This window comes from Rattus norvegicus, chromosome 6 (genome assembly GCF_021556685.1).
Source record: "Rattus norvegicus strain SHRSP/BbbUtx chromosome 6, alternate assembly SHRSP_T2T, whole genome shotgun sequence".
Taxonomy (NCBI): Eukaryota; Metazoa; Chordata; class Mammalia; order Rodentia; family Muridae; genus Rattus; species Rattus norvegicus.
Genome location: NC_141539.1, coordinates 98,117,408 through 98,144,336, shown reverse-complemented (window position 1 = coordinate 98,144,336; position 26,929 = coordinate 98,117,408). Strand labels below are relative to the sequence as shown.

Below are 26,929 nucleotides of genomic sequence, written 5' to 3'. Positions count from 1 at the left end.
GACTGAAATTCTGTCTGAAAGAAACTTGTAGGCAGGTTGTTTGGTTTTGTTTGCTTCCTTGTATGAGTTTTGGTTTGTTTTTTTAATATTTTTATTGTAAGCATTTCGTGTGTGCGTGTTCATGTGTGGCAGCATGCATGTGGTAGCCAGAGAACAACTTAGAGGAGTTAGTTCTCTGTGTCTGTCATGTGAGTCCTGTAGATGAACTCAGATCATTAGGATTGGTGACAGGTGCCTTTACTTGCTATGCCATGTCACCAGTCCTGTCTCATGTTTTAATATTATTTTATTATTTATTTGAGAATTCCACACAATTTACTTTGATCATATTCATCTCTCTTCTACAACTACTAGGTCCACCCTCCGCCACTCCTTTCCTTTCCTTCTCTCTTTCTCTTTCTCTCTCTCTCTCCCCCCTCTTTCCCTCTCTATTGTCTCTCTCTTTGTACTCCCCTCCCACCCAGGTCAGTTTTTGTTGGCCAACAGTTCTTAGGTTTGGGGCTTACCCTGGAATAAACTAGAGGGTGATTACTCCATGTAAGGAAAGTGAGCCTTCCTTTCCTGGATGTTATCAGATGCCAAGAGTTCCTCTGTGAATGATGTAGACAATGTAATATGTAATAAACTATGTTCACTCCTGTTTTATGGCTTGGTTTTTGTTTTTGCTCCAGGCTTTCACACTGTCTAGAACTCACTGTGTAATCCAGGCTGACCTCTAACTCATGGCAGTCCTCCTGTCTCAGTATTCAGTGTGCTGGGATCCCAAGTGTGAGGTCCCACTCTTGTTTCAATCAAGTTTTTCCAAATTATCCGATTACCTAAATACTAGCTGTATCCATTCTTGGTCATTTAACCTCTCTACAGAATTTTCTCCCTTCAACAAAAACTTAAAGGAAACAGCCCTACCTCCTCTTAAAAACTGGACATAGTAGACATCCCTCGTTAGGGTCTCCACATGTTGTGGGGGGGGGGGCATGATAAACAGCTACAGATTATATTCCAGAGGAAGCAGGCGATGATGGCTCAAGACTTGACACCAGTATAAAAGCATCAGTGACTCACTTTATAAACTATATCAGCTCCTTGATCACAATACTGTCCACCTATAAAAGTTAATCAGATCCAAGTCCACTAAAGTGAGAAATTTAAAATAGGAAACATGAGAAGCCACACTGACCTAGAGGCCTGTCACGTTGTGCTTACTGATTTTAAAAGGCCTTGGTAAACTTATCACTAAACGTGAAACTCAGGGGAGGGAAAAAAATGTGAAACTCTACAAAAATAAAGGTAACTTTAGGTTCTTTACATTTTAAAAGAGCAGAAAGCTTCTGGTGAATAAGTATGTTCCCTGAGCCCAGAAAGAAAGATGGACAGACAATTTAGTCAATACTATGTTACGATGCCATCCACTCAGCTAACAGTATTGCTGGTTGACACCAGAACTGTCTTTGAAAAAGAGAACTCCTAGCCACACTTTAGAGAGAATTGCTCTTCTTTCTCCCTCGAGCCTTAAGATCAAAGAGAAGAAAACACTAAGAAACACAGGAGGAAACTGCTAGAAACTCTCCCACGTGCCATGCAGGCAACTGCTATTGGAGAAGCCCAGTGACAACAACTGGCTTGAAACCCTGTCAGATACACTGTGCTCCCTCCGAGAGCTTCATGCAGTAGAAAATGGTGTTTCTGCATCTGAGCCATAGCACTAAGAAAACTGGGTAGAAATAACAGTGTCCCATCTTACTACTTACACAGTGATCGAAGCACTGGTTTTCCCAACAATAAATTAAAATAATACTTGTACAGTCTGAATGAAAATGCTTAACAAATGCTTGACATATCTTTTGTCTCTTCACTCATAGTAATAATATTAACAGTAACATCAAAAAGAAAGTGTTTTAAAAAAAGTGTTTTAATAAGAGAAGCATGACTTTCTTTCAAAGCATATAACTGTACTTGAGCCAATTTTTTTTTTTAGCCCTAACCTCCGTTTCCTTTACACATTATAACAGGTTTATTATAATGATGAAATTGAAGATTGCCAGTAGTGGTCCACACCTTAATCCCAGCACTCTGGTGATTAGGTAGGTCTCTGAGTTTGAGGCCAGCCTGGTCTACAGAGTGGGTTCCAAGACAGCCAGAGCTACACAGAGAAACCCTGTCTCAGAAAAACAAAAATGATGATGATGATGATGATGATGATGATGATGATGATGATGATGGAGGAAGAGGAGGAGGAGGGGGGGAGGAGGAGAAGAAGAAGAGGAAGAGGAGGAGGAAGAGGAGGAGAGGAAGAGGAGGAGGAGAGGAGGAAGAAGAGGAGGAGGAGAGGAGGAGGAGGAGGAGGAAGAGGAGGAGGAGGAGGAAGAGGAGGAGGAGGAGGAGGAGAAGGAGGAAGAGGAGGAGGAGGAGGAGGAGAAGGAGGAAGAGGAGGAGGAGGAGGAGGAGGAGGAGGAGGCGGCGGCGGCTAAACTTTATAACAGGCTTATCCAGTGGACTCACAGCACTGCCTTGTACAAAACAGAAGCTCTGAGATGTACACCATTATCACTGATAGAGCTTTGAGAAAAAGGTATTGAGAGTTCCAGACTTCTGATTCAAGTAGAAACTCCATCTGTGCAGGAAAAGAAAGAACAAAAACAACAATAAACCTATCAAGCTTCCTGCCTTTGGGAAGATAGCTACCTGAACCAATTAAGTACATTCTTACTCTTGCAAAATCTGCTGGCCCAAACTAGCAATGAGTCTACCTCCTAGGGCAGTGTTTTTTAATGTAAACTTTCCTCCTTGCCCCAGGGCTATAGGCTAATCAGGTTTTTCTTTCCTGCAGGGGCAGAACCTGCTACTTTGTCCCTTTGCTAGAGATAACATCTCTCCCCAATTCAAGTGAAGGAAACACTCCCAGTGGCACAGCATAATGAGCCTGTCCAGTAGAACGCAGGTCCTCTAAAGGAAAGGTTGACTAAAACACTTGAGCTAATCAGAGAATCACCCTACAGTGTTTCAAATTGGCAGTATCAGATCCTCTTTGGTTTTGATGAGGATGACCAAATTAACTGGGAACTATTGAGAGCCATGGAACTTACCTTCTAAGAAAAGCTCCTTTGAAAACTAAACATGAAAGGCAGAGGTAACTAAAATAGAATGGCAGGTCTTAGTCTATCAGTTCCATTTCTGACCTTCACATTGTTTGGTAACTATTAGCTTTAATGTTTGAATATAAAATACCCTAGGAAAGCTCTCATGATGAATGCTTAGTCTCTAGCTTATAGAGACATTTTGAGAGGTTCTGGAAACTTTAGGTGGTGAAGCCATGTTGGGGGAAGTGAATCCCTGGTGGGTTGGAGGGGAGCAACATTATGGACCATCTGGTTCCAGGTCCAGACACATAGCCAATTGACCATGGACTGAGCCCTCTATAACTGAGAGCCAAAAAATAAATAAATAAACAAATGAACAAATAAATAAAAGCCAACAACAAAACCTTCCTCTCCTTATTTGTGCCTGATGTCTTGTCAGTGTAGCGAGAAAAGTAACAACCATAATTCAGTAAGTAATTCAGCAGGTAATCCTTTTTGCTTTAGCTAATTCAATACGTTTAGGACTTTTAGGGAAATCTATACCATCATGAAAAGATAGAGCACTAAAACCTTACAATCAGTCATTTTTCTGTCTGTATTTCTTTTCTATACTGTTACCTATGTGACTCAAGGGTTACCATCTACCTCCTTCCTGTTGACCACTATACTACAGGCAGATAATTTGGTCACCAACATCTTATGAGCACACATATATGTCTTGATTTTTCTAGCATAAATAGAAAACCTTTTTAAAAAATGTTCTGATTGTTTTGCTTAGGGTAAGTACTTATTCTAGACCAATTGACATTGGCCGTGATGATCTACTACTACACATGACAACAAAGTAAATATTTAAAAGTTTATTTTTAAGCCAGATCTTGCTAAGTGACCTGAACTGGCCTATGATTTTGAATCAGTCCTCCTACATCAATGAGAGTGGTCTTTTAACCACTCTCCAACTACCCACTTATATAAAAACCTCTGTTCCATATTGAATTGCTTGTTTACTTTCAGAAAAACATCAAATAATCATGGCTCCATGTACTTCCCGTTCTGTTCCCTTTGCCTCTGATGAGCCACTGTCCTCTCAAATTTCTCAACCTTCAAAGACTCAACTCAAAATCCACATCCTACTCCCCACCACATTAGAATGAGTCCTTACCATGCTCTTCCCTTAGACTGTGTTCCTTTATAGATATGTCTTCTCTCTCCCACAAGAATTCAACCTCCTAGAAAGACCGAGACCCCATAGATTCATCCCTCTATCCTTTTGTTCCTAATGTTCTATTCTTTATGCTTAGGCAGGACTCAGAAAGTGATGAAGAAGTGAGTGACCCTTTGTAAATGCTCACTACTTACCAACCACCTTCATTAAGTAGCAGTGGAGAGGGGTGACGTTAGGACCAGCCTACAGTAACTCTCTGAGAAAGAAAGAGCCTACCAAGAAGCCAGTTATCTTCAGACAGCCAAAGTGTCAACTTGGAAATGGAAATGTCCATTCAGGGGCTGGAGAAATAGCCCTGCAGTAAAGTCCAATCATGGAACCCATGTATAAGTAGAAAGAGAGAGCTGCTAGCCAATTCCACAGAAATGTCCTTTGACTCCCCTTCCATGATCTGTATGTAGTACATATATACATGGACACACAATAATAGTAGTTGACAGCAACAACAACATATTTTTAAGTTTAAAGAATTCTGAAGTCAGGCAGTGGTGGCATACCTTTAATCCCACACTTGGGAGGCAGAGAAAGGCAGATTTGTATGATGACCTCAAGGACAACCTGGTCTACAGAGTTTGTTCCAGAACATGGATAAACACTGTCTCAAAAGAGAAATAAGGAAAGGGGAAAGGAAAAGGAAGTGAAAGGAAGGAAGGAAGGAAGGAAGGAAGGAAGGAAGGAAGGAAGGAAAAGAAATTTGCCTTCTTGGTTAATAAGCAGAAAAAAAATCACATGAACTTCAACATAACATGCTGTACTGAACCAGATTTTCTTCAAGACACTAAAATGGCAAAATCATCTGCTTGCTTTTAGAAGCGAGGATCTGATTTTCCTTCCACTCTTCCCATCCCACCATCTCAGCCGCCACTCCTCAAGATCACAACCCAGCATGACACTGCCTGCCAGCGCAACAGACTCCATTAGTCCCGACCTAGCAGAGGAGTGAAACAGAAGCAACTCAAACACCATTGGGTGTAACCTGTGCTCCAAGATAAACTCCACACAAAACACAGTTCCCCTCCAGTGCTGCTGACCGTGTTTGAGTCTACTAGGAATTCTGGCAGGACATGCTCTGAATCTCACCCTGCCCAAGCGCCACAAGACTAAGATATCTGGTCCTAGAAATACCTGCAACTGGTGTATAAATTCACAAAATTCGAATCTGTAGAAGGACTCCATCAATTTCCTCTCAATTGGATCCTCCAGCCCCATGGTCCATTGTTTCCACAGACACACTATTGCAGACCTGACAGAGCCACTGACGTTTACATAGACCCTGATAGACTTAGTACCCTAGAGACAATATACAGAGCCAATGATCAAAAGCCAGTTATGTTCTTTTCTAAGTCATGCAATGTACTTGATTGATAATAATTTTAAAGTTAACTCCTATGACCCCATAACCTGGCCAAAGGAATTTTAAAGTAGGTATATAGAACTGAAAGGTCTCCTTCTTTGCATTGTCAATAGGAAGATAACAATTTTTTTTGCAGAAGATTAATTATGTATCAAGTTCTTTTTGTTCTATTTAATCTGTACAGTGGTCTTTTCTACTTTTTTATACTCAAGTAAATGGCAGAACTGGGACTGAACCCAAGCCTAGATAGCTGAACCTTAAATATGTATCTTTTCCATGAAACCACACTACTTCTTGTCTACTTTGCTCTGATAAATAAAATTCAGAGAACCAAATGCAGAATGGCCACACAGATTGGAGTGAAAAACAGAAAGTCGTAGAAAAATGAATGAACTCCTAATAATAGAGTCTATAATGAATTAATTATGGTGCATAATATGCCAATGTTATCAGCTCATACAAATGTACTGCTTGCTATAAGGTGTCAGGATTAGGGACAAATATGTGAAGGGTAAGTAGGAGCTCTCTTTACTATTTTTATGATTTATCAGCAAATCAAAATTATCCTAAAATAAAAGTATATGGTTAAGTGCAAGAAAAAATTTTTTTAAAGCAAGGAAGTTTTAAACTCAAATATTATCCTGATTGATAGCTATCTGCATGTTTTCAAGGAGGAGGAAGAAAAGGTATTGCCTATGATTATCGATTTTAAATCTGCCAAAGATGCCACTTACAATCAATCCTCAGCACCAATACCGTGGAAGAAGAAAATCAAAATCAGAGAGCCGACTCTCAAGAGTTGTCCTCTGACCTCCACACACGGGTCATGGCTGGCATGTGTGGTCTTGCATGTATGTGCACACACACAAAATAAATATTTTAATGGAGAACAGTTAGGTTCTGTATCAAATATCTCAGCTAACCAACAATAAAGTGGTAGCAAAAAGAGAGAAAGAAAGAAAGAAAAAAGAAAGAAAGAAAGGAAGAAGCAAACATCACCAGATTGAAGTGACAGCAGGTGACCCGAACCAACATGCTGGGATAGGCGGTTATAACTGACTGGGAAGCAGAGACGATACAAGGACACCCTGAAGTAAAGGTTGGTGGGGAGTGGGGGGGCATTTAGCTGTTAGATTTTGAGGAGCACCCACAGACAAACCCAACTGACCTACGGTAACCACAGAGACAGGCTCATCAATACCTTCTGAGCTCTAAGACCCCATGCACACCATGAAGGAAAGAAGCCCACTGAAGACAGCCACATTGCACCTCCACACTTTAGCCTCAAACCTGGAGACCAATCTTCCATTTGTCTCTGGACGGCAAAGGCTGCTGATCCAGTCAGCATACCTATTTATCACCTTCAAAGAGAAACTATTTATCCATCCTAGCACCGCACTGCGTGTGTAGGGGGTAGTGCTATTGGTGTCCAGATTTTGAGTGTTTCTACTATGGTAAGTAGACTTGAGTTCCTAGACCATTATAATTTAACTCTCTTCTATACTACTTATCCCTTAGAAATATCCAGTTTTATTTTCTATATGTTTGTTTGAATTAAATTCATCTCAGGGTTTCTGTTGACTTTTTTTTTTAATGCTTCTTGCTTTTGTCATTTCAAGGTTTTCCGAGCAGTTCTTCTCCTCTGGTATTTTCACTACTATCATTTCTTAGTGTTGTTCATGACCCTTTTGAATACACATCCTTAATAAAGACATCCCTTAGTGGGGGAGGAGAGGAGGGAGGTGCTGGGAAGCTTCGGAATTAGTCTCTGAAGTTCTGTCATCTACCTACTGAGGGTGGTCTCTTTGTTAAAAATTTAGCTGTCCAGACCTTAAGGTCACGCGATTAGTATTCCCTTGGGAATCACTGGGCCTTTCTTTGAAAGAGCTGTCCAGTTTTCAGGCCACACTAGATAACTGCCCATTCAGGAGCTTGGCCAGAAAAGAATGTCGGTGTTTTCCGGCAGGTAAAGGTGCCTGGGGGTCAGGGAGAGAGGGAAAGGCAAGGGGTGGAGTGGAAGGCGGGTGATCGACAGGGATAGAAACGGTGTCTCCTCCTCCCACTGAATGCGAAATAGCCAATGGGGTGGCGCGACCGGGCCGGCCGGGCGGCCAGTGCCATATAGTATGCAGCAACCGGAGGAGTCACGTTGGGGGAACGGCAGAAAGCAGCTATCCGTTTACACTACTTTGCTCTAGCAGCTATCTTAATGGTGACTGCGTGGCCTGGGGGAAACCTGATCGGCCAGATCCAGCCGAAACCGGGAGGGAGGGAGTGGGCTTTCCGGAGGGGGGAGGGGGAGGGAGACGAAGAAGGAGGAGTAAGAGAGGGGGAAAGAAAGAGGAAAAGAGTGCGAGGGAGTGAGGGAGGGAGGAAAATAAACAACAAAAAATGTCCTCTTCCTCCCCCACCGGGCAGATTGCAAGTGCGGCGGACATCAAGCAGGAGAATGGGATGGAAAGCGCCTCGGAAGGACAGGAGGCGCACCGAGAAGTGGCGGGGGGCGCGGCGGCTGGGCTGAGCCCCCCGGCTCCAGCTCCTTTCCCCCTGGAGCCGGGGGACGCCGCGGCTGCCTCCAGGGTAAGCCGGGAGGAAGGGGCAGCGGCGGCCGGAGCGGCAGATCAGGTACAACTCCACTCGGAACTTCTGGGCAGGCACCAGCACGCAGCCACCGCGCAGCCCCCGCTGGCCTTCTCGCCGGACCATGTCGCCTGCGTGTGCGAGGCGTTGCAGCAGGGGGGCAACCTGGACCGCCTGGCCCGGTTCCTTTGGTCCCTGCCCCAGAGCGACCTGCTACGTGGCAACGAGAGCCTGCTGAAGGCGCGAGCGCTCGTGGCCTTCCACCAGGGCATCTACCCTGAGTTGTACAGCATCCTCGAGAGCCACAGCTTCGAGTCGGCCAACCATCCGCTGCTGCAGCAGCTCTGGTACAAGGCGCGCTACACCGAGGCCGAGCGAGCGCGCGGCCGGCCGCTGGGCGCCGTGGACAAGTACCGGCTGCGCAGGAAATTCCCCTTGCCCCGCACCATCTGGGACGGCGAGGAGACGGTGTATTGTTTCAAGGAGAAGTCGCGCAACGCGCTTAAGGAGCTCTACAAGCAGAATCGCTACCCCTCGCCCGCCGAGAAGCGGCACCTGGCCAAGATCACTGGCCTCTCCCTCACCCAGGTCAGCAACTGGTTCAAGAACCGGCGGCAGCGCGACCGAAACCCCTCCGAGACCCAGTCCAAAAGGTGAGCGCCAACTTTCCTTCCTCCTCCCCCTTCCTCCCCCCCACCCCTTCCCAGCTTTCTTTTCCTCCAAGCGCTCGAAAACATGGCGCTTACCTTCCCCACCAGCCTGGTCCGGCTGCCCACCTCTCCCCGCCCCCCACCTCGCTTCCCTACGGGGAGGGGGGAAGACGCCGGTGGCAACGGGCGGGCGGGGGATCCTCCCTCCAAACCCTCCCCCTCCTGCCCCCAGAAGTTTCTGGTCGCCCTCCTAGGGCCAGTCCCCGCCCCCACCTCGGCTGGTCACTGCTGCCCGGCTTCCCACCCCCATCCTGCTGCCTTTGAAGTTGCCACTCTCGCCTTGGTTCTTTTAGGGAGTGTGTGTGCACGCCGACAAGGCTGCTCTCACCGCGGCTCGGGGCCCGCAGGGGCTGCCAGCGCGAGCCAGGGTCTCTTCCTCCACCCGGTCACCCAGAGCCTAGAGTGCGCACACGCTCCAGGGTACTCAGGGGTCGACTGAGCCCCAGGCTTGCCCTGGAGGTCACCGGGGGCGCTCTGGAAGGAAAAAGGGAGCGTTAATGAAGAGTAGTGACTCAGATGGGGTCTGGGGACGTCGAGGCTTTAATATGACAGAGCTAATCATTCACTCTGCCCGCCGCGGTTCCCACACCGTGGGGTGTGGGTGCTGCTCATCTCTGCGGTGTTTTGAAACCTGATTCTGAACAACTTCGGATCGGGTTACAGTGCCTCAGAGGTGGCAAGACTGAAGGACAGTTTCTTGGACCCCCTAACACATCCTGAACCCCTACTGACCGGACAATTGGGACTAGGGGACACGCTGGCATAAGGTGGGCAGCAGGAAAGAAGTAGAGGAGCTATCCACTCAGTCCTCTTTCACACACACACACACACACACACACACACACACACACACACACACACACACACACACTTTCTGGTTTGAACTTTATTGTGTTTTCCTTTTCTTTCGTATAAAATGCAGATTTTTTTTCCCCTTCATCTCTTTTGTGTCCACTTGAGTCAGACCCTCGGCTGTATGTGAGTGTTTAGGTGTGTGTGAGTGTACGTGTTGTTGTTGCTACTGCTGCTGCTGTTGTTATACGGGTAAAGTAAGGAGAAGAAGGTTGATGGCCCATTCCCACGGGGATCGGAGAGAAGAGAATCTAAATGCAGTTCAAATGTTCTGCCCTTGGAAGGAACCCGGGAGCCATGGAGCCAGCCAGCCTGGGCCAGGTGAAGGTGATCACCCTGCGCATTCCAGAACCCGCCCTCACTACTTTGCCCTGCGTCCGGGTGGAGCCCTGAGGCCCAAAGATCACCCGAGGCGGGGAGAGAGGCGCACTGTGCAGCCCGGACCCTGGTTGCCGGTAACCATAAACAAAACACGCCCGGCGACCCGCAAGCAATCTCCCTCAGTTTTGAGAGTGGGGGCGACCCAGAGAAGGAGCACTGGTTAGGCGACCCTAACTACCCCGGAGTGCTCTGCTGAAGGAATCTCCTAGGCACTGGGTCTGAAGCCGGTGGCACATGCAGGCCAGCTGTCCTTTGCTATGGAGCCGGCCCAATTCACACACACAAACACACACACACACACACACACACACACACACACACACGGAGCTACTTCATCCTCCTCCCCATTAACTCCATACCCTCAACCCCGAGCCCAGTTGCCTAGTATAGGCCCCTCTCCGGATCTACCTCCCACCCGCACCCCTGGTGAGTCACCCTTACCAATGGCGACGGCTGCTCTGCTTCAGCTCGTAAATCAAAGCGCTTTCTGCGCTCCTGGCCCCAAAGCCCAAAGCCTGGGTAATCCCCTCCCCTCAGCTTGAAAGGAAACCGACCACACTGGGATGTTGGATCCTCAGCTGGACCGAGTCGCACCAGGCTTCCAAACTGCTTCTGTCCTGCCCCGCCCAGATTCAAACCAAATGAGGAAAACTGCCACCATTCCTCCCTGACCTGAACTTGGTATTTCCCTTATGTCCAGGATCCTGGAATAGAAGGACTGAAGATTCAGGGAAGGAGTCTGATAGTTACAAGGCCACTGAGTGATGCCCACCTTGTCCCTCCCACCTCACCAGAGCACTGGATGGTGCCTGTGTAATAGGCCCCTATGGCTTCCTTTGGATTCAAAGGCAACTGTGCATATCGAGAGTTGCAAGTGTCTTTTTCCTACAAGGGCAAACCACTATTGAGTGAGAGTTGTCTCTCTGGTGAAATAGAAGTTTGGGAACAGGTGAGGAATGGTCTCTTGTTACCTATCTGGCAAATAAAACACCTCCCACCTCCTGCTCCTTTGGCAAGTCATCTACCTTCAAAAGAACTCGAATCTGAGATGGCTCTCCTAAAAAGCAAAACGACACGTTAACATTGAACAACTTGTTTCTGTGGCAGAGGTAGCAGTCCTTTTAATAGTTGGAGTAGCACATGATTGCTATAAGAATGAAAACACAGTATTAAATGCTTTCGGTTGAATTTTACATTGTCCAACCTTCTGGTCTTTCTCTGACTTTTTTTTTTTTTAAAGGGATCCAAATGCATCTTCTCATGGTCTGGGTGGGTAGAATTTGCTTAAAACCTCATAGTTTCAACAGGGCCAGCAGGTAATTAATTCTATTGTGCTTTGCCTAGCTATTTATTGCCTTTAATGGGTTTGAAGGATGTTTTACAAACTATGTCGATTGTCAATCCCTTGATCTTCAAAATGTCTTCTCCTCCCCCTGAACAGCGAATCAGATGGCAACCCCAGCACTGAAGACGAATCCAGCAAGGGACATGAGGATTTGTCTCCTCATCCACTTTCAGGCGCATCTGATGGCGTCACCAACCTCAGCCTTTCTAGCCACATGGAGCCAGTATATATGCAACAAATTGGAAATGCTAAGATATCATTAAGCTCGTCTGGAGTTTTGCTGAATGGAAGCTTGGTACCCGCAAGTACTTCACCCGTCTTCCTTAATGGCAATTCTTTTATTCAGGGACACAATGGAGTTATCCTTAATGGACTGAATGTGGGAAATACACAGACAGTGTCACTGAACCCACCCAAAATGTCTTCAAACACTGTGGGCAATGGCATAGCCATGACAGACATCCTGGGATCTACCTCACAGGATGTGAAAGAATTCAAAGTCCTCCAGAGTTCTGCTGTGAACTCAGCAGCCACCACCTCCTACAGCCCTAGTGCCCCTGTGTCATTCCCAGGGCTGATACCCTGTACTGAAGTGAAAAGAGAAGGCGTTCAGACAGTGGCCTCCCAGGATGGCGGCTCTGTAGTGACTTTTACTACACCAGTGCAAATTAACCAGTATGGCATTGTCCAGATCCCTAATTCTGGAGCAAATGGCCAGTTCCTTAATGGGAGCATTGGATTCTCTCCACTGCAGCTGCCTCCTGTCTCAGTATCAGCTTCACAAGGTAAAAGCCTCAATGGGTACCAATAATGCACCAGGGCACATGTTGGTGAGTTGCTTTTTTAAATGATAGGTTTAGTGGAAGCTATATAGATTCATGTTATTGTCCAGATACATCGTTGGCTTACACAATTAGAATAGCCTTGTTGTGGTTCCCAGTACCTAAATACTATCCAGCTTGCCTGATTTTCTTACGTCCTGGGGAATGGAGTTTTATCTCCCCCAAACAGAATGGAAAAGTACAGTTTATAGCAGACCATGCCAACTCTACAATTATAGGACAATGGTAAGTCAATCAGTGCTTATAAAATAACCCAGTACTTGTCATTTTAAAATTAAAAATTAATCAAATTGCTAGGAACATAAAATTAGTCGAGCAGTTATTTATTTGACCAGAAAATGTTTTAAACTAAAAGATAGAATCTATTCTTTCTTGCATCGTGTTCTTCCTATAATTAACACTGAGATCTAAAAGAAATGGAGAAGAACACGTGCTTTTCTGTCGCTCTAGATGTGTGTTCATTTCTCAGCTGTGTGGGTTTATATTTGTGAAAACAATTGTGTCATTGTGTGTTTGTGGCTTTCCTAAGAGCAGTCTGTTAGAGAAAGGAAATAAGCCTGAGGCTGGCACATCAGTCCCTCAGGAATGTGAATCAAATCTGTATCGCTTGTCAGTTTTCTCTGTGTTGAAGTAGGAACAGTTAGAATTGGGCACAGAAAGCTGAGCGGCCTCTAGCTCTGAGGGTGGGAGATGGTGATCCTACTATCTCTCCTGTAGGCAAGGCTGAAAGCCCAGATTTTTACCAAAGGTCAACTTGCAACATGGACATTTTTTAAGTCTCAATTCTGTAGCCTACTTCGCCCGTTAGAGGCATTAGTGAAAAACAGTTGTATTGCATTCTGTGTATTTGTCTCTCTTGAGAGAAAGAGACAGTGAGCCACCGTGGTCCTGTAGGACACTCTTTAGCTGTTGATTGCTCCAGATTATGTAAGAGTTAACCTAAGTCACACTCCAATTTAGGACAAAAGACAAACACCCCAGAGAAAGCCAAATCATTTAAGGCTCTAGCCCACTTTCCCTCTTTATGAAAATTTCCAGGCAGTTTGTAGCACTTTGGAGACAACAAAGTTGCACAGATAGTATGTAAGTTAGCAGAGGAGAAATGCAAACTGTTTCTCATCTGAACTCAAGAAACCTGTTATCACTTTAATAGCGCAGATTGCCTGGGGGGTGGGGGGGTGGAGGAGGGGCTTATTGTTTTCCACTTTTTTTTTTCCTTTCAGTTTTTCGTTTTTTTTTTTGTTTTTTTTTTTTTTTTCTTTTTTATCTTTTTTTCGGAGCTGGGGACCGAACCCAGGGCCTTGCGTTTGCTAGGCAAGCGCTCTACCACTGAGCTAAATCCCCAACCTGTCCTTTCAGTTTTTCAAAACAGGCTATCCCCGGCTGTCCTAGACCTGATTCTGTAGACCAGACTGGTCTCAGGCTCAGAGATCTGCCTACCTCTGCCTCCAAGTGCTGGGATTAAAGTCATGAGCCACCACTGCACGACCATAGTTAGTTTTTAAATGGGATATTTATCAAGAATAAGAATAGCATTGCCAGTTAAAATAGCTAAGATCAAATGACAGGGCTCCAAACGCTTTGACTCTCTGGTATAAGTTTAACCAGATAGTTCCAGGAGGCAACTCCTTTGTAGTAGCTGTGTATTACAGTTTGCTGTAAAGCGTTTTGGAAATTTGACTTTATTTTATTTTATTTTATTTCTTTTTTTCGGAGCTGGGGACTGAACCCAGGGCCTCGCGCTTGCTAGGCAAGCGCTCTACCACTGAGCCAAATCCCCAACCCCTGGACTTTATTTTTTAAAATGCTAAGACAGGTGTGGTGGTAAATGCCTATCTATAACCCTAACACTTGGGAAGACTGAGGCTGGAAATTGGGGTTAGGCTTGTCTGAGCTCCCTAGTTACATAGAGCTCCATTCAAGCTAAAGCAGCTTACATAGTTGGAGTCCATCTCCAAAAAAAAGTACCAAACCAAATCAAATCAAACTTACACTGGACATTCTTTAAAATGTATAGAAACATAGTCCTTTCTTTCCCATAGGAAAAAGTTACATGGGAAGTTATGAGGAAAACTGCTGATGTCTTTGTTCATTTTACAATCAGGACTTGGAGCTTTGTTAGTTTGTTTTTTCTTTAGCATCATTGTAAAGTTATACTTTGCAGCTTAGTTCTTTCTGTTCAGTTTTTGTACTGATTAATTTGTAACTTGGTTGCAGCTGTACTTAAAATCCTGTTTTAGCCAGGCATGGTGGTTCACGTCTTTCATCCTACCTTGGGAGGCAGAGGCAGGCAGATCTCTGTGTGTTTGAGATCAGCCTGGTCTACATAGTGAGTTCTATGACAGTCAGGGCTAAATAGATAGACTCTGGCTTAAAACGATAACAAAATCATGTTTTATGTCTGAAGCCTTGGGGCCAATTCCCAATACTGAAAAAGAAAACAAAAATCAAAAATCATCTTTTGGAATATATCTGTTTTCCCCTTCATTTATATAAGTTAGTGGTTCCCCATGTTCAGAGTATGTTATTTTACTTCTGTTTGATAGCAGTTGGGGAAATGTTGCATATGTTGTTACTTATGATTCTATCAAAAATAATCATTTTTGTAGCTATGTCTGCTAGTAAACAGCTTCAGAAACACAAAAAGCAAAGTAAAGATTAATTGTGGCTTTTTCCTCCTACAATTTTGAAGCCTATAAGACTTCTAAACCACACTTAATACCAAAGGTTTAAAATAGGGGCAGTCTGTTCATGTACATGACCTGAAAAAAAAAACTTAAGTTAAAGAACGATTCAAACATGTACAGAAGTGTTTTTTCCTAACAGTCTTTCCATGATAACTGCTAATACTTATTATGTACTAGTAGTTAACATTTTTAAAGGAGTTCAAATACAGTGTTTCTTCTTTTGGTTTCCCATGGGTAGACATTCTTTTATTTGCATAAATTGCTTAAAGATGTTGGAAGACGTCAATGGCTCTGAGGACTTCTTTACATAGGGAGCACTGTCATCACAGCTTCTCTAATAATTCAAGAAGGGAAACATTGAGTGAATTACTTAATTTTCTGCACTTGTAAAGGAGTTGACTAGACCTCTAACTAATTGAAGAGCAGGGTAGATAAGTGCCCCATATTAATTCTCCCCCAGAAAGCTCCTTAAATTCATCTTTGTATCTCTGGTAATATTTGGGGACCTGAGGCATCTGACTACCATCTCCCTTTCCCTTGTAAAGACTCAAAGCGGGTTTTATTTGATGGAGACTCGAGGGTCTTCATTGTCCCAAGTTTCTCATTTAAACATCTATTTTCTGCTTATACTTTTTCCTCTAGTCTCCACACACCATTGAAGTGGGGCCCGCAAAACACGCACCCCTTTGACAGAGGCGCTAATTGTAGTTCTTTATGTTCTTCTGCATTTAAAAAAGAGCACCTCAGGGTTACCATTCACTTCTCCCATCACCACAACACCGAAAATTTAGATTTAGCACAACAAATGAGGGAGAGGGAAAAAAAACCTGGAGGGTTTTGTTGACTTGAGACTGCTTTATTGGTTGTTCGGTGGAAGTCTGAGACTTGTCTGTACAGGTTGATGTCGTTAACTTGTAAGTTCCAGAGAAGCTCATTTTATGTGGTATTTTTCGACCGTTTTCATTTAGATTTTATGTCAGTACCTGAGCAGTCCTAACGGAAATATTTGGTCTTGTATTTGTGTTCTCTCATTCTAACTGGTAGAGTTAGTGACTACTAGCAACTAAGAGATGGTAAGTCAGAGCCAGAAACTTGGCAGACAGCAGAGCTTGAACAAGATTTCCTCTCCTTTTTTCTTTTCCCTTGAGATAAGGTCTTACTATGTAGCCCAGACTGGCCTCAAAATCAGTCTCCCTGACTCAGCTTTCTTTTTTCTTTTTCTTTTCCTTTTTCTTTTTCTTTTTCTTTTTTTCCCCCTTTTCTTTTTTTCGGAGCTGGGGACCGAACCCAGGGCCTTGGGCCTGCTAGGCAAGCGCTCTACCACTGAGCTAAATCCCCAACCCCCTGCCTCAGCTTTCATCCCTCACTTGTTTTGATTGGTTGGTTTGTATTTTTGTTTTGATCGGTTGGCTTGTATTTTTGTTTATTTGTTTGTTTTCATCTTTGGTGATGCTGAGCCGTGAACCCAAGGCTTGCACCGTGCAGGTGGTCCTTACAATAACATGGGAGGTTAACAAATATGGATAAAATGTAGCTCAATGGCAGAACCTTTACCCAGCACGGAGAAAGCTCTGAGTTCAGTCCCCAGCACTGCAAAAGAAATACAGAGTATATATAGGGAAAGCTAGTCTGAGTTCTGAGCCTGGGACTCTGCAGTTTACTGGGCTGATGCTGGACTAAGTTTCTTATTTAAGTGTCACCTCTCCATAAATACTATACCTGAGGAAAGTCATGTGTGCTAAAGGGGTGACTATGTGTTTGTTTTCTTTCTGTATCATTTTCATCAATGCTAATTGGCACTTTTCCTCCTAGGTCATCTTTCGGTGACTCCAAGCACTTCGGATGGAAGCACATTTACAAGTGAGTCGGCCACAGTCCAGCATGGTAAACTTTTCCTGAGCCCTCTTACCCCCAGTGCAGTGGTATACACTGTACCTAATTCAGGCCAGACTGTAGGAGCTGTAAAACAGGAAGGCTTAGAAAGAGGCCTAGTCTTTTCTCAGTTGATGCCTGTCAATCACAACGCACAAGTAAATGCAAACCTGTCTTCGGAAAATCTCTCTGGGAGTGGCCTCCATCCTCTGACCTCTTCGTTGGTTAATGTGTCCGCCGCCCACGGTTTTTCCCTAACCCCCTCTACACTACTAAATCCCGCTGAGCTAAACCCCGACCTTGCTGAGAGCCAGCCAGTGTCTGCACCTGTGGCAAGCAAATGTACTGTGACATCTGTCAGCAACACTAACTACGCAACCCTTCAGAACTGTTCCCTTATTCCTGGTCCAGACCTATTGTCCGTCCCGATGACCCAGGCTGCCCTGGGTGAGATAGTTCCCACAGCCGAAGAGCAGGTGAGCCACGCCTCGCCAGCAGTCCACCAGGATTTTGTAAGAGAACAGCGCTTGGTTCTGCAATCAGTCGCTAACCTGAAAGAGAACTTCTTACAAAATTCTGAGAACAAAACAACAAACAACTTAATGATGTTGGACTCGAAATCCAAGTACGTCCTGGACGGCATGGTTGAACCCGGCTGTGAAGACCTGGGAACGGACAAAAAAGAGCTGGCCAAGCTCCAAACTGTCCAGTTGGATGAAGATATGCAAGACTTATAAGCCTGATTCACTCCACACATCCCCCCACCCCTTCTCTGCTATAACAGGAGCAAATCATTTTCTTTGTGAAGCCCCGAAGATGGGGCGCTTCTACTCATTTAGAGGAAAACACTGTACTTCTGCGAGCAAGTGCGTTTGGGTTGAGCTGCATGGCGAGCATAGTTAAATATACAGGAGTGGAACTGCATTGCTGAAGCCTTTCTGGTCCCATCGTGCTCGCTTTGAAACAGATAGGGACAAGGCAACAAATGAATGCATCAAACCATCATCTATCATTTAGTCAGCAGTTATAAATCTTAAGGGCGAGACGGAACGTGATGGTATTTCAAATTTAAAACGTATACACCTCACTTAGAAAATTAACCGCTCCAGGCTGTTGGAAGCTATGCAGTTGGTTTTTGTTTGTTTACTTTTACTCCATGGGCATTGAGATGGTTAAGAAGCAACGGCACTCTAGACTATCGTAAGGGTATATTTTTCAAATTATGTAGCGTATATGTGTGTGTGTTGGTGTGTGCATACACACATTGGTCGTTTTCAGCATTTTGGGGGAAAGGCTTGGTTTTAAGTCTCTACGTGTTTCCAGATGTGATTGCTAATGGTCAAATGTGGCAGAGAAAGTCTGAAACGCCACTACAATCCGGTACGAATGTAAATCCAGGTCTGTAAGCAAGATCTGAGTTAAGTACAGTAAGTTTTTATTTATACCGTGTATGTCTCTCTTCAGGCTCTGTGAACTGAAAGGAAGGCTGTCTTCTTACTGTTTAATTTATATTTATTGTTTGAGCAGGAATAGGACATCTTTGTTTCCAAACGAGGTTTTGCTTTTTTGTTTTTTGTAATTGTTATCAAGAGTCTATTAAGGTCAACGTCAACACTGAAACAGTAACTGTTGACCCCCAGTACTGGAACTTGGCTACTTCTCCTCACAACCGTCTTACTTTGGCAACTTTGATTCCTTTAAATCTGTTTTATATAGACTCCTATGTGCCTTTTTACCTTGTGGCCTTTTTATTACTAGTAAGGTACAGAAGCGTCAACAGGAGTGTTGATGGTTCTTTTGTGCCGTCAAACAGGGTTCAGTTTACCACACAGAACTCCTTTATACAGGACATCTGCTTCACTAAATATCATGTGTAAGGTTTCTCCTGCAAGTGGATGACAGATATTGTTGATGCTTCTCATCACAATGAAAGTAAAAAATTATAGAAGACCATGAAACAGCAATTCTTCAGGCTATGAAAACAATCCTTTTTGTTCTGTTTTGGTTTTAGGTTTTTTTGAGAAAGAGTTTCTCAGTTTAACAGAGAAACTGTTACTGACTGTCCTGGAACTCACTTTCTAGACCAGGCTGGCCTTGAATTCACAGAGATCCACCTGCCTCTGCCCCCCAAGTGCTGGGATTCCACTGCCCAACTTGAAAACAACCATTTTAAAGTAAACAAAATATATGTAAATTGTACTAATCAAAATCTGTCCAATTGAAGCTTCATTCCTACTGTTTTGAATTTGGTTGGTATACGGTAACACATGACTGTTGCCTGTCCTATTTAATCAAGTAAACCCTTCAGGTTTCTGTGGAAAAGTCTCTTGTATGATAACGTTGTGAGCTGAGTTTAAAAGTTTTAGCGGGACTCTGCATCCACAATATAACAATGCAATGGCTTCGTGCCGTTAGTCCAGGCATCTCTGATTTCAGAAAGTAAGAAGGCAATCTTTTCTAAGGTGACGTTTCAGTTGTTAAGCTGAAAAAGACAGTGCCACACCTTGCTTTCCTTAAGATGTTGGGAGGGACTGCTCGGTTTCTAGCTAACATACTCATCGGCTGAGCTTCTCAAATAAGGCTCACTTTAGCATTTATTGCTACTATAAAGGGAACTTTCAGTCAAGATAAAGAGCCCTATGCAGAATTCTGTGCCCATCATTTTGGTAAAGATTCTAGATCCCATTTTTGTGAAATTACTGAATGTCCCTCAAATGCTGAAATACGAAATTTGGGCCAGAGGCTGTTTGTTTTGGGAGCTTTTATTTTTTTTCACATAGCCGGTTGCTTCAGTGTGGTTTTCCACTCTGACACTACTTACACAGCTCGGCTGCCCCCATCTCCCTCCCAGTTATGTACTGATCATATTAATGTGATTAGCTTCATGGTTTTGTAGTATAGTTTACATAAAAATGATATTTTTTCACTAGATAGCTGCAGGTATCAAGAGGTCATTATTTTAAAATACCTGTCTGGTAAGGGAAGTGGGAAAGTCAAAACGTTATATAAGGTGTGTGGGTGTGTGTGTGTGTGTGTGTGTGTGTGTGTGTGTGTGTGTGTGTGTGTGATGGAAAACTTCCACACAACTGACAAAAGTATCTCTTTTATTCCGAGTTCTTCCTCTTTTTCTCCCTATGAGAAAGAAAAGATAGCACAAAACTAAGTACTTACCTAGGAAATGTATTCATATTCCGACATGATGAGCTTCTAGCCCTACAAACACCCCAGGTAGCTATATAACCCACCAGGTAGGAATCAGTGCACATTAGAAGAACTTAGTGTTCTTTTCTCTTCTTTCAGTAGAATAAGGGCCAGTTGATATGCAGCCCGTGTCTGTGTGGATGGAATCCGATAAACCCTGTGATCTCCTTGCACAGAATTGCAAATGACTCCCACCTCCCCCAACACCAAGGCCCAGCCTCAGAGCCCTTGGAGTTTATGTGGCAGAATATCTGTCTTACATAAACCAATGCTTGAAGATGCTGCAAAGGACCCTCTAGCGATTCCTGAGGAGGAATCAGACTAGAGGTCAATAACTCCCTTTAAACCCAACCCCTGCTGCTGGCTGTGAGATTTTCTGGTGCCAGCTTATCTATGCACTCTGTAGCCAGAATTGGCATTCAGCTCTTAGTTACATCTAATAGAGAGGACAGCTTAGCATTCAAAGAAGATCCCCCCCCCAAAAAAAAAAAACAAGCAAGTACCTGTGTTGTACTGCATAAATATCTCATGTAGATTCATAGTGAAGACTTAATACGTGTTCTGGAGCCTTTCTTGTGTTGTGAAAGGCAAGTAGATGTTGTAGCCATAGGTTTTTTTCTGTTTCTGTTTTTTTTTTTAAATCCATAGTTGAGTTGCACAATGCCCTTAACTCTCTGTATGTACCCTTGTTGTTCTGCATGTTAAAGCTGGAATTATTGGGCATGTATGGCAGGCTATCCTGCTGCATCCTCAATATGTGGACATTAGTACATAAACTCGAGTCCTTCATCCTCTAAAATGTTTTTGACAGATCATCTCATAAAAATAATTCAGGAAATCTGTAGGGAAAGTAGTTATGTTTTACAAGAGCCATTTCAAAGTCTTCCTAAAACTTGGATGATAGAACCTAATGTTTATTTTGTGTCTAATCGAGACATTTCAATTTCATTAGATGTTACCACGTTTTTATTAATTCAAATTATATCGCATGTGACTCTTTTGACTTTCAGGGTTTCTCAAAAAAAATGTATCATTTTGTTGCATGTACTGTATGTTCAGAGGCAATCAGTTGTATACTCAATATGGTTTTACTGTGCCTTACATGAAGAGAAACTATACAGAATGTATGACATGGGGTGGGAAACAGCCTCTACTGCACTGTTAGGCGACAGCACACAGCATGTCCCAGAACATTTCTGTGTTTAATTACCCAACCAAAGAGATCTAAAGTATGTATGTTGTACTGTAATGGGGGTTAGGCCTGGACAATTTAAGTGTTTTATTTGTTTTCTGAAATGATGTGAACTTATTTTTCTAAACACTATGCTAAATAAACTTTATATTTATACATACTTTGTGTTGAAGAAAGATTATTTGGGCAATGCTGTTCTTTAAAATAAGAGTGACCCATTTCATTAGACAAAGAAACAGGAAATGGTGTTATGTTTGCCTAGAAGAGAAAAGACTGAGAAAATGCAAATATTTCAACTGGAAAATACGCAGAAGGCCAATTGGAGTGATTTTAGGAAAATAATCTGTGTTGTCCTTTGTAGAGAATTACGTAACTCACTTAGCTGTACTATCTACTCAGGGCTAAAGACCGGCAATATGCCTTATTTATTTTTCTCTCCCAAGAGCTGGATGTGGAACATGGCACATACAGGATCACATGGAAAGTGCCAAAGACCTTTTTAGTGCTGACTTAGTAAAATCTAAGTTCTGTTGCCATTCCCAAGGGCACTGCTGTTAACCAAATTGTGATTATTCCCCAGGCGGATAAAGAAATTGGCCAGATCTGCATTCTGTTGAGTAGTGATGATTAAGTGTTAATCTAGTTTGGTCCTAATTTTATAATTACATAAAGTCTGAGTTCCATTCTACCACCCCACCACAGGAGATGTTTAACAACCAGATGGGGAATCAATGGTACAGTTCTTTTATGAATCTAGTTAAAGCCATCAAGTTAGTGTCAAGTGGACTGTCTAGACACATTCTTGCCATTCAACTCAATTGGCAGTGTTCTCTGTAGAAGTCAAACCAGTAAAGCACAAAACGAAGTAATTACATTTCGTAACTTCTTAACCAAACAAGTATTGTAAAATATTTGAAAGGTAGTTGCCTTGTTTAAACCTTGTTTGGGGCTCCTCCAAAGCTAGCTAATCTGGTAAAATTCAACAGGAGCCGGAAGCCTTTGGCTCCCTGATTTCCATCCTGCTTTTCCAGTCTCCCATGAGATACCTTGATAGCACATAAATAAGACACACTCATGTAGAAGTCAGTGCCATCAAATAGTAGCAAAGAGTAACGAAATTGCCAGTGGGGAGTTGTTGGGCCCAAGACACACTGGACCAGAAAGGTTTGAACAAGTACTATTTCAGCACCAATGTTTAAATAATATGATTCAGAAAAGTATGCCAAGGCAAGGGACAGACAGCAGATTTAAAGTCCCTGAAAGAGAAGCGGGTCTCAATTTCAAGGTTAACTTTAGACATAGATGGGGCCACATGGAGAGTTAAGCAGGGGCAACATCCGTTGTGGAGCTGGGGGGTCAGTACCAGATACTTCGGATTTGAGTCTGATAAGACACTGGTGCAAGGATAGTGATTTGCACTTTAAAAAGGTCAGTGTGGCTACTCTGGAAAATGAACTCAGAGAGGACAAAAGGCAGGAGCTGGGAAACCATTGCCACACTGTGCTGAGTTGTCCGACAGAAAACAGATCAGGAGCCTTGGAACAGCAGGGAGGGTCATTCGGCCACAAAGATCTCCAGACTAGGTCGTCCTCTGAGGAGTCCATGGCAGCAAGCCAAGGCTACTCTGCCCCCTCGAAATAAGACTGGAGGATTCTGATTCCTAATTGAACATCTGCAGAACATCCTCATCCCTTAACCCTACCTGCGAAGGTTAAACCATCGTCTCCCCAAGCTTGTTATGTTTCAGTGCTGGGGATTGACCCAAGCTTTTAGCACACGCTAGACAAGTGCTCCCAGGCCCCACGTCTGCCTTTTTCCAGACCCTCGAGTTAATTTCTTCTCCCTTGCTACCCCCACCCCCAATTATTTTCAGGGTTATCAGTTCCTTACTGAATTACTACAGCCCATTCTATCTGGTCTCCCAGTATCTGTTCCTTACTTTGGCCATATTTTACAACTACCTGGAGATGGCACATTCAGAATTTGCCTCACCACATCTTGTCTTAGCACATGTCTTGCCTCAGCATGTGTATCTATCTGTCTTAGCTGACCTGTCTGTCTATCAGCTGGAGTCTGCGAAAATAACAAGAAACTGTAACACACCACCACAAGTCTTTTGGTGCATTTCTCTCTATGGAGTCCCAACAAATGCAGCTCAACTACACAATAGAAGACAGATCAAGATATGTGTGTGCTTAGTGAAAAATCCTTCATCACGTATCCTTTCTCATGCTTGTTTAACAAAACATCCTTTCACCAATGTCTGCTTTAGTTCCTACACGAGTCTGCATTAGCCTTTCACCTGTGTCTGCTTCAAGAAAACACTCATTCACGTGTTTGCCCCAACAAACCACCATCCAACACAACTGACTTTCCAAAAAAAACCAAAAAAACAAAAAACAAACCCTTAAGTTTCCACTTAATGTCCCAGTTCCACATGAGTGTTTCCCAGAAACGCCAGATTCTTTACATACACAATTCTTTACATATCTGATTCATTTCAAGAACCGACGAATGTCTTGTTTCCCCCAGAAGTCTTGCTTCACCCCTCTCTCCTACAAAGAATGACAAAGGGGTCTTTTCTGAAATTGGACAGAGATTTGTGTCTTCTTTTCTTCTCCTTTCTATTTTGTAGAGACTGAACCAAAGGTTTAGGTACATGATACCTAACAGGAAAGCATTCTAAAACTAAGCTATGCCTGCATTTCCATCATCTTTAAAGATGTTTTACTACCATGGATTAGAGAACCATAGTTAAAATATGCCCATTTTTTCCCAGTCCTGGGAATTGTACTTTTCATACGCTAAGCGAGTGCCAAATCCACTGAGACACATCCCCAGCCTTATCAGCGTTTAAAGCTCAAAAGCCAATCAATACATTTAGGGAGAGTGTCTGGGAGTGGTTCTTGGAGTCTTCCAGCATTAGTGGATGGTTTTTATGGTAATTGTTTTCCTTACTGATCCAGAGATTTTTTTTTCCTCCACTTACTTCCAAGTTTGGCAAACAGGAACAGCATTAGCAAAAGAAACAAACAAACAAAAGTCTCACTGGGCCATCCTAGGGCAACCTCTCAAAATAGCCCTGGCATTCAGAAGAGCTGTTTATACGTAGGTATAGGTACAGTTTCTAAAACTGTTTTGCCCAGACGACTTGTAGGTGAACTGGGCAAAGGTCTACAGGATCTGTGAGAGACAATGGAGGAAATGAGGAGGCGTGCGTCAGGAACTGTAAATCACAATTCTCCTAGGACGTCTCAACATCAGTTCGCCGCTCTGCTCCGTTGTTTTGTGCTAAGTAGAGATCACTATTTTGAGATTGCTTGAGATCTATGCACTTTGAAGATCTCTAGATCTAGATGTAGATCTAGATATAGATAAATAAAGCATATGCATGTAAAGGTTTAATAAAACACACAACACAGAATTAAGGCAGTCAAACAGGATTCCAAGTGTCCAATGATCAAGGACAGCAAATCTAAAAGAAAGCAGCTGGGGACTGGAGAGATGGCTCAGTGGTGAGACTAGACTGTTCTTCCAGAGGACCTGGGTTCAGTTCCCAGCACTCATGTGGGGGTTTAGCTACAGAGGATTTGATGTTCTCTTCTGACCTCCATGGGTTCCTGCATGTATGTGACACGCATATGTACACTCAAGAATAAACAGAGGCACATACAAAAAAAAACCTAAATATTTTAAACAGTAAAGTAGATTAATTGCTATAAGGCTAACGGCCAGTGTCTCCTTGGGATGCGGTATTCACGGTATTACAGGCAAAGTAGGTTTAATTTTAACTCATCTTCTTCCTTCCCTGTATCTACCTTTCCCTGATTTGTGGTGCGGGTGGGGAGGGGTGGTTTCTTCCCTCTGTCACCACACTGCTGCCAGGATAAGTGACCCTCTGGTGTTGACACTCAGCAGTTTAAGGAATGACGAGCCAGCACTCCATCTCAGGGGACCTTCACTCTGATCAACCCCCCTTTGTTAGTACTGCCTTGGACTCCGGGTGAGAATAAAAGGACGGACGGACGGACGGGTAAGTGGGGGAGCAGAGAATGTCACTCTTTGTTTTCCTCCTTTACGCCGTGCCCCACCTCTTACTGGGGATCAGGGGCCAAGCAGCAAAGCTAACCTTGTGGGTCCTCTGAAAACAACAAAGTAGTTTCTCCCACACCAGAGCCCAGCAAAGTCTCTTAAGAGTCCTGTGCTGAAAAGATCAGTCACTAACAATAATTAAAGCATAAAACCAGCTATAGGAAAACAAGGGCTCTTTGATTCCTTCCTCCTGCTCCCTCCTCTCTCTCAAAATAGTTCACACACACACACACACACACACACACACACACACACACACACACACAAACACACACACCCCTTGCAGGAGTCCCTCCTCTCCTGCCCCTGTGGTTCAGGAACTAGATCTCAAGTCATCAGGTCACCATGACAAGTGCCTTTACCAGCAGCATCATCTTGCTGGGCCTCAACCACCTACTTCCTTAGCAGTATGAAGGCTTAATTAGGTTGAATTCCCCCACTATTAAACAACAAAAAAAGGGTTATTTTGATTGAAAATTAGAGACTATTTTGGGCCAACACACACATATAATAAAGGTTTTTAAAAGAAAGTTGGAGAATAAAAATAATAGTAATAATAATTGTCCTCTTTTTTTGGACAGGGTCTCACTATGTGGCCCTAGTTGGCCTCCAATTCTCTATGTAGGGCAGTCCAGCCTCTGCCTCCTGAGAACTGGGATGAAAAATATTCATGAACCACCACATCTGACTTTTCTTTAAAATAAGATTACAGCATGCCCGGCTTTATCCTTGCCTGCCTGCCTGTCTGTCTGCCTGCCTGCCTGCCTGTCTGTCTGTCTGTCTTTCATTGCTAAAGATCAAGACCAGGACTTATTTATAGAAGCTCTCTGCCACTGAGCTATAGCCCTAGCCTTCCCTCCACTTTCTGTGATTAGGCCTCAATAAAATAGCCTAGGCTAACCCTCAATATAATAGCCTAGGCTAACCTCCAATATAATAGCCTAGGCTAACACTAAATATAATAGCCTAGGCTAACCTCCAATTCATGCTTCCTGCCTCTCCCTCCCAAGTACGTGTGCTAGCATGTTCAGCTAAAAACCAATGTTTTTAAATATGTATATCTATGTGTTATGTTTGTGTGTATATATGCATGTTCTCATGTATGTGTGTGCATGTGCGTGCTCTCTCTTTCTCATGTATACATGTGTGCATAGGAATGTGGAGGCTAGAAGTTGATGTTAAGTGTCTTTCTTCATCAGCCCTCATCTTATATATTGAGGCTGGGTCTATCATTTGATTAGAGATTGATTAGGACCGCTGATTCAGGTATTCTGCTCTGGGGATCTCCTGTCTCTGCCTTTGGATAGCTGAGATTACAATGGGACACTGTGAATACTGGGGATCAGAACTCTGGTCCTCACTTTTGTATGACAAGGGCCTTACCTATTGAACCACCATTTCAGCACTCCAAATTTTAAAATTACTTTTGAAACAGGATTTTATGTAGCCCAGGCTAGCTAAGGATGATGCTTCCCTCTTCTGGTACTCTTTTAGGTGCATGTACACATGACAACAGCCA

The 26,929-nt window shown here is 43.6% G+C and overlaps 2 protein-coding genes across 6 annotated transcripts in view; one reads left to right on the top strand and one right to left on the bottom strand.

Annotated features, from left to right (window-relative positions):
- The window catches only part of Mnat1 (MNAT1 component of CDK activating kinase), a 157,408-nt gene extending 146,615 nt beyond the window's left edge, over positions 1-10,793 (bottom strand). For 2 of the 3 annotated variants that reach the window (XR_015621693.1, XM_087552349.1), the window contains exon 1: positions 8,983-9,058. The gene's annotated coding sequence lies outside the window, so the exon portion shown is untranslated. Of the gene's footprint in view, positions 1-8,982; positions 9,059-10,620 lie in introns of those variants that run through there. The other variant, XM_087552350.1, reaches the window with a different exon arrangement.
- Positions 7,805-21,478, top strand: Six4 (SIX homeobox 4). Of its 3 annotated transcripts, NM_001106739.2 has the most exon segments (5): positions 7,805-7,868; positions 8,075-8,149; positions 8,336-8,889; positions 11,621-12,309; positions 16,866-21,478. In NM_001106739.2, coding segments are annotated over 5 exon segments (2,118 nt in total). In that variant the 5' UTR covers positions 7,805-7,865; the 3' UTR covers positions 17,663-21,478.
- The last annotated feature ends 5,451 nt before the right edge of the window (positions 21,479-26,929 follow it).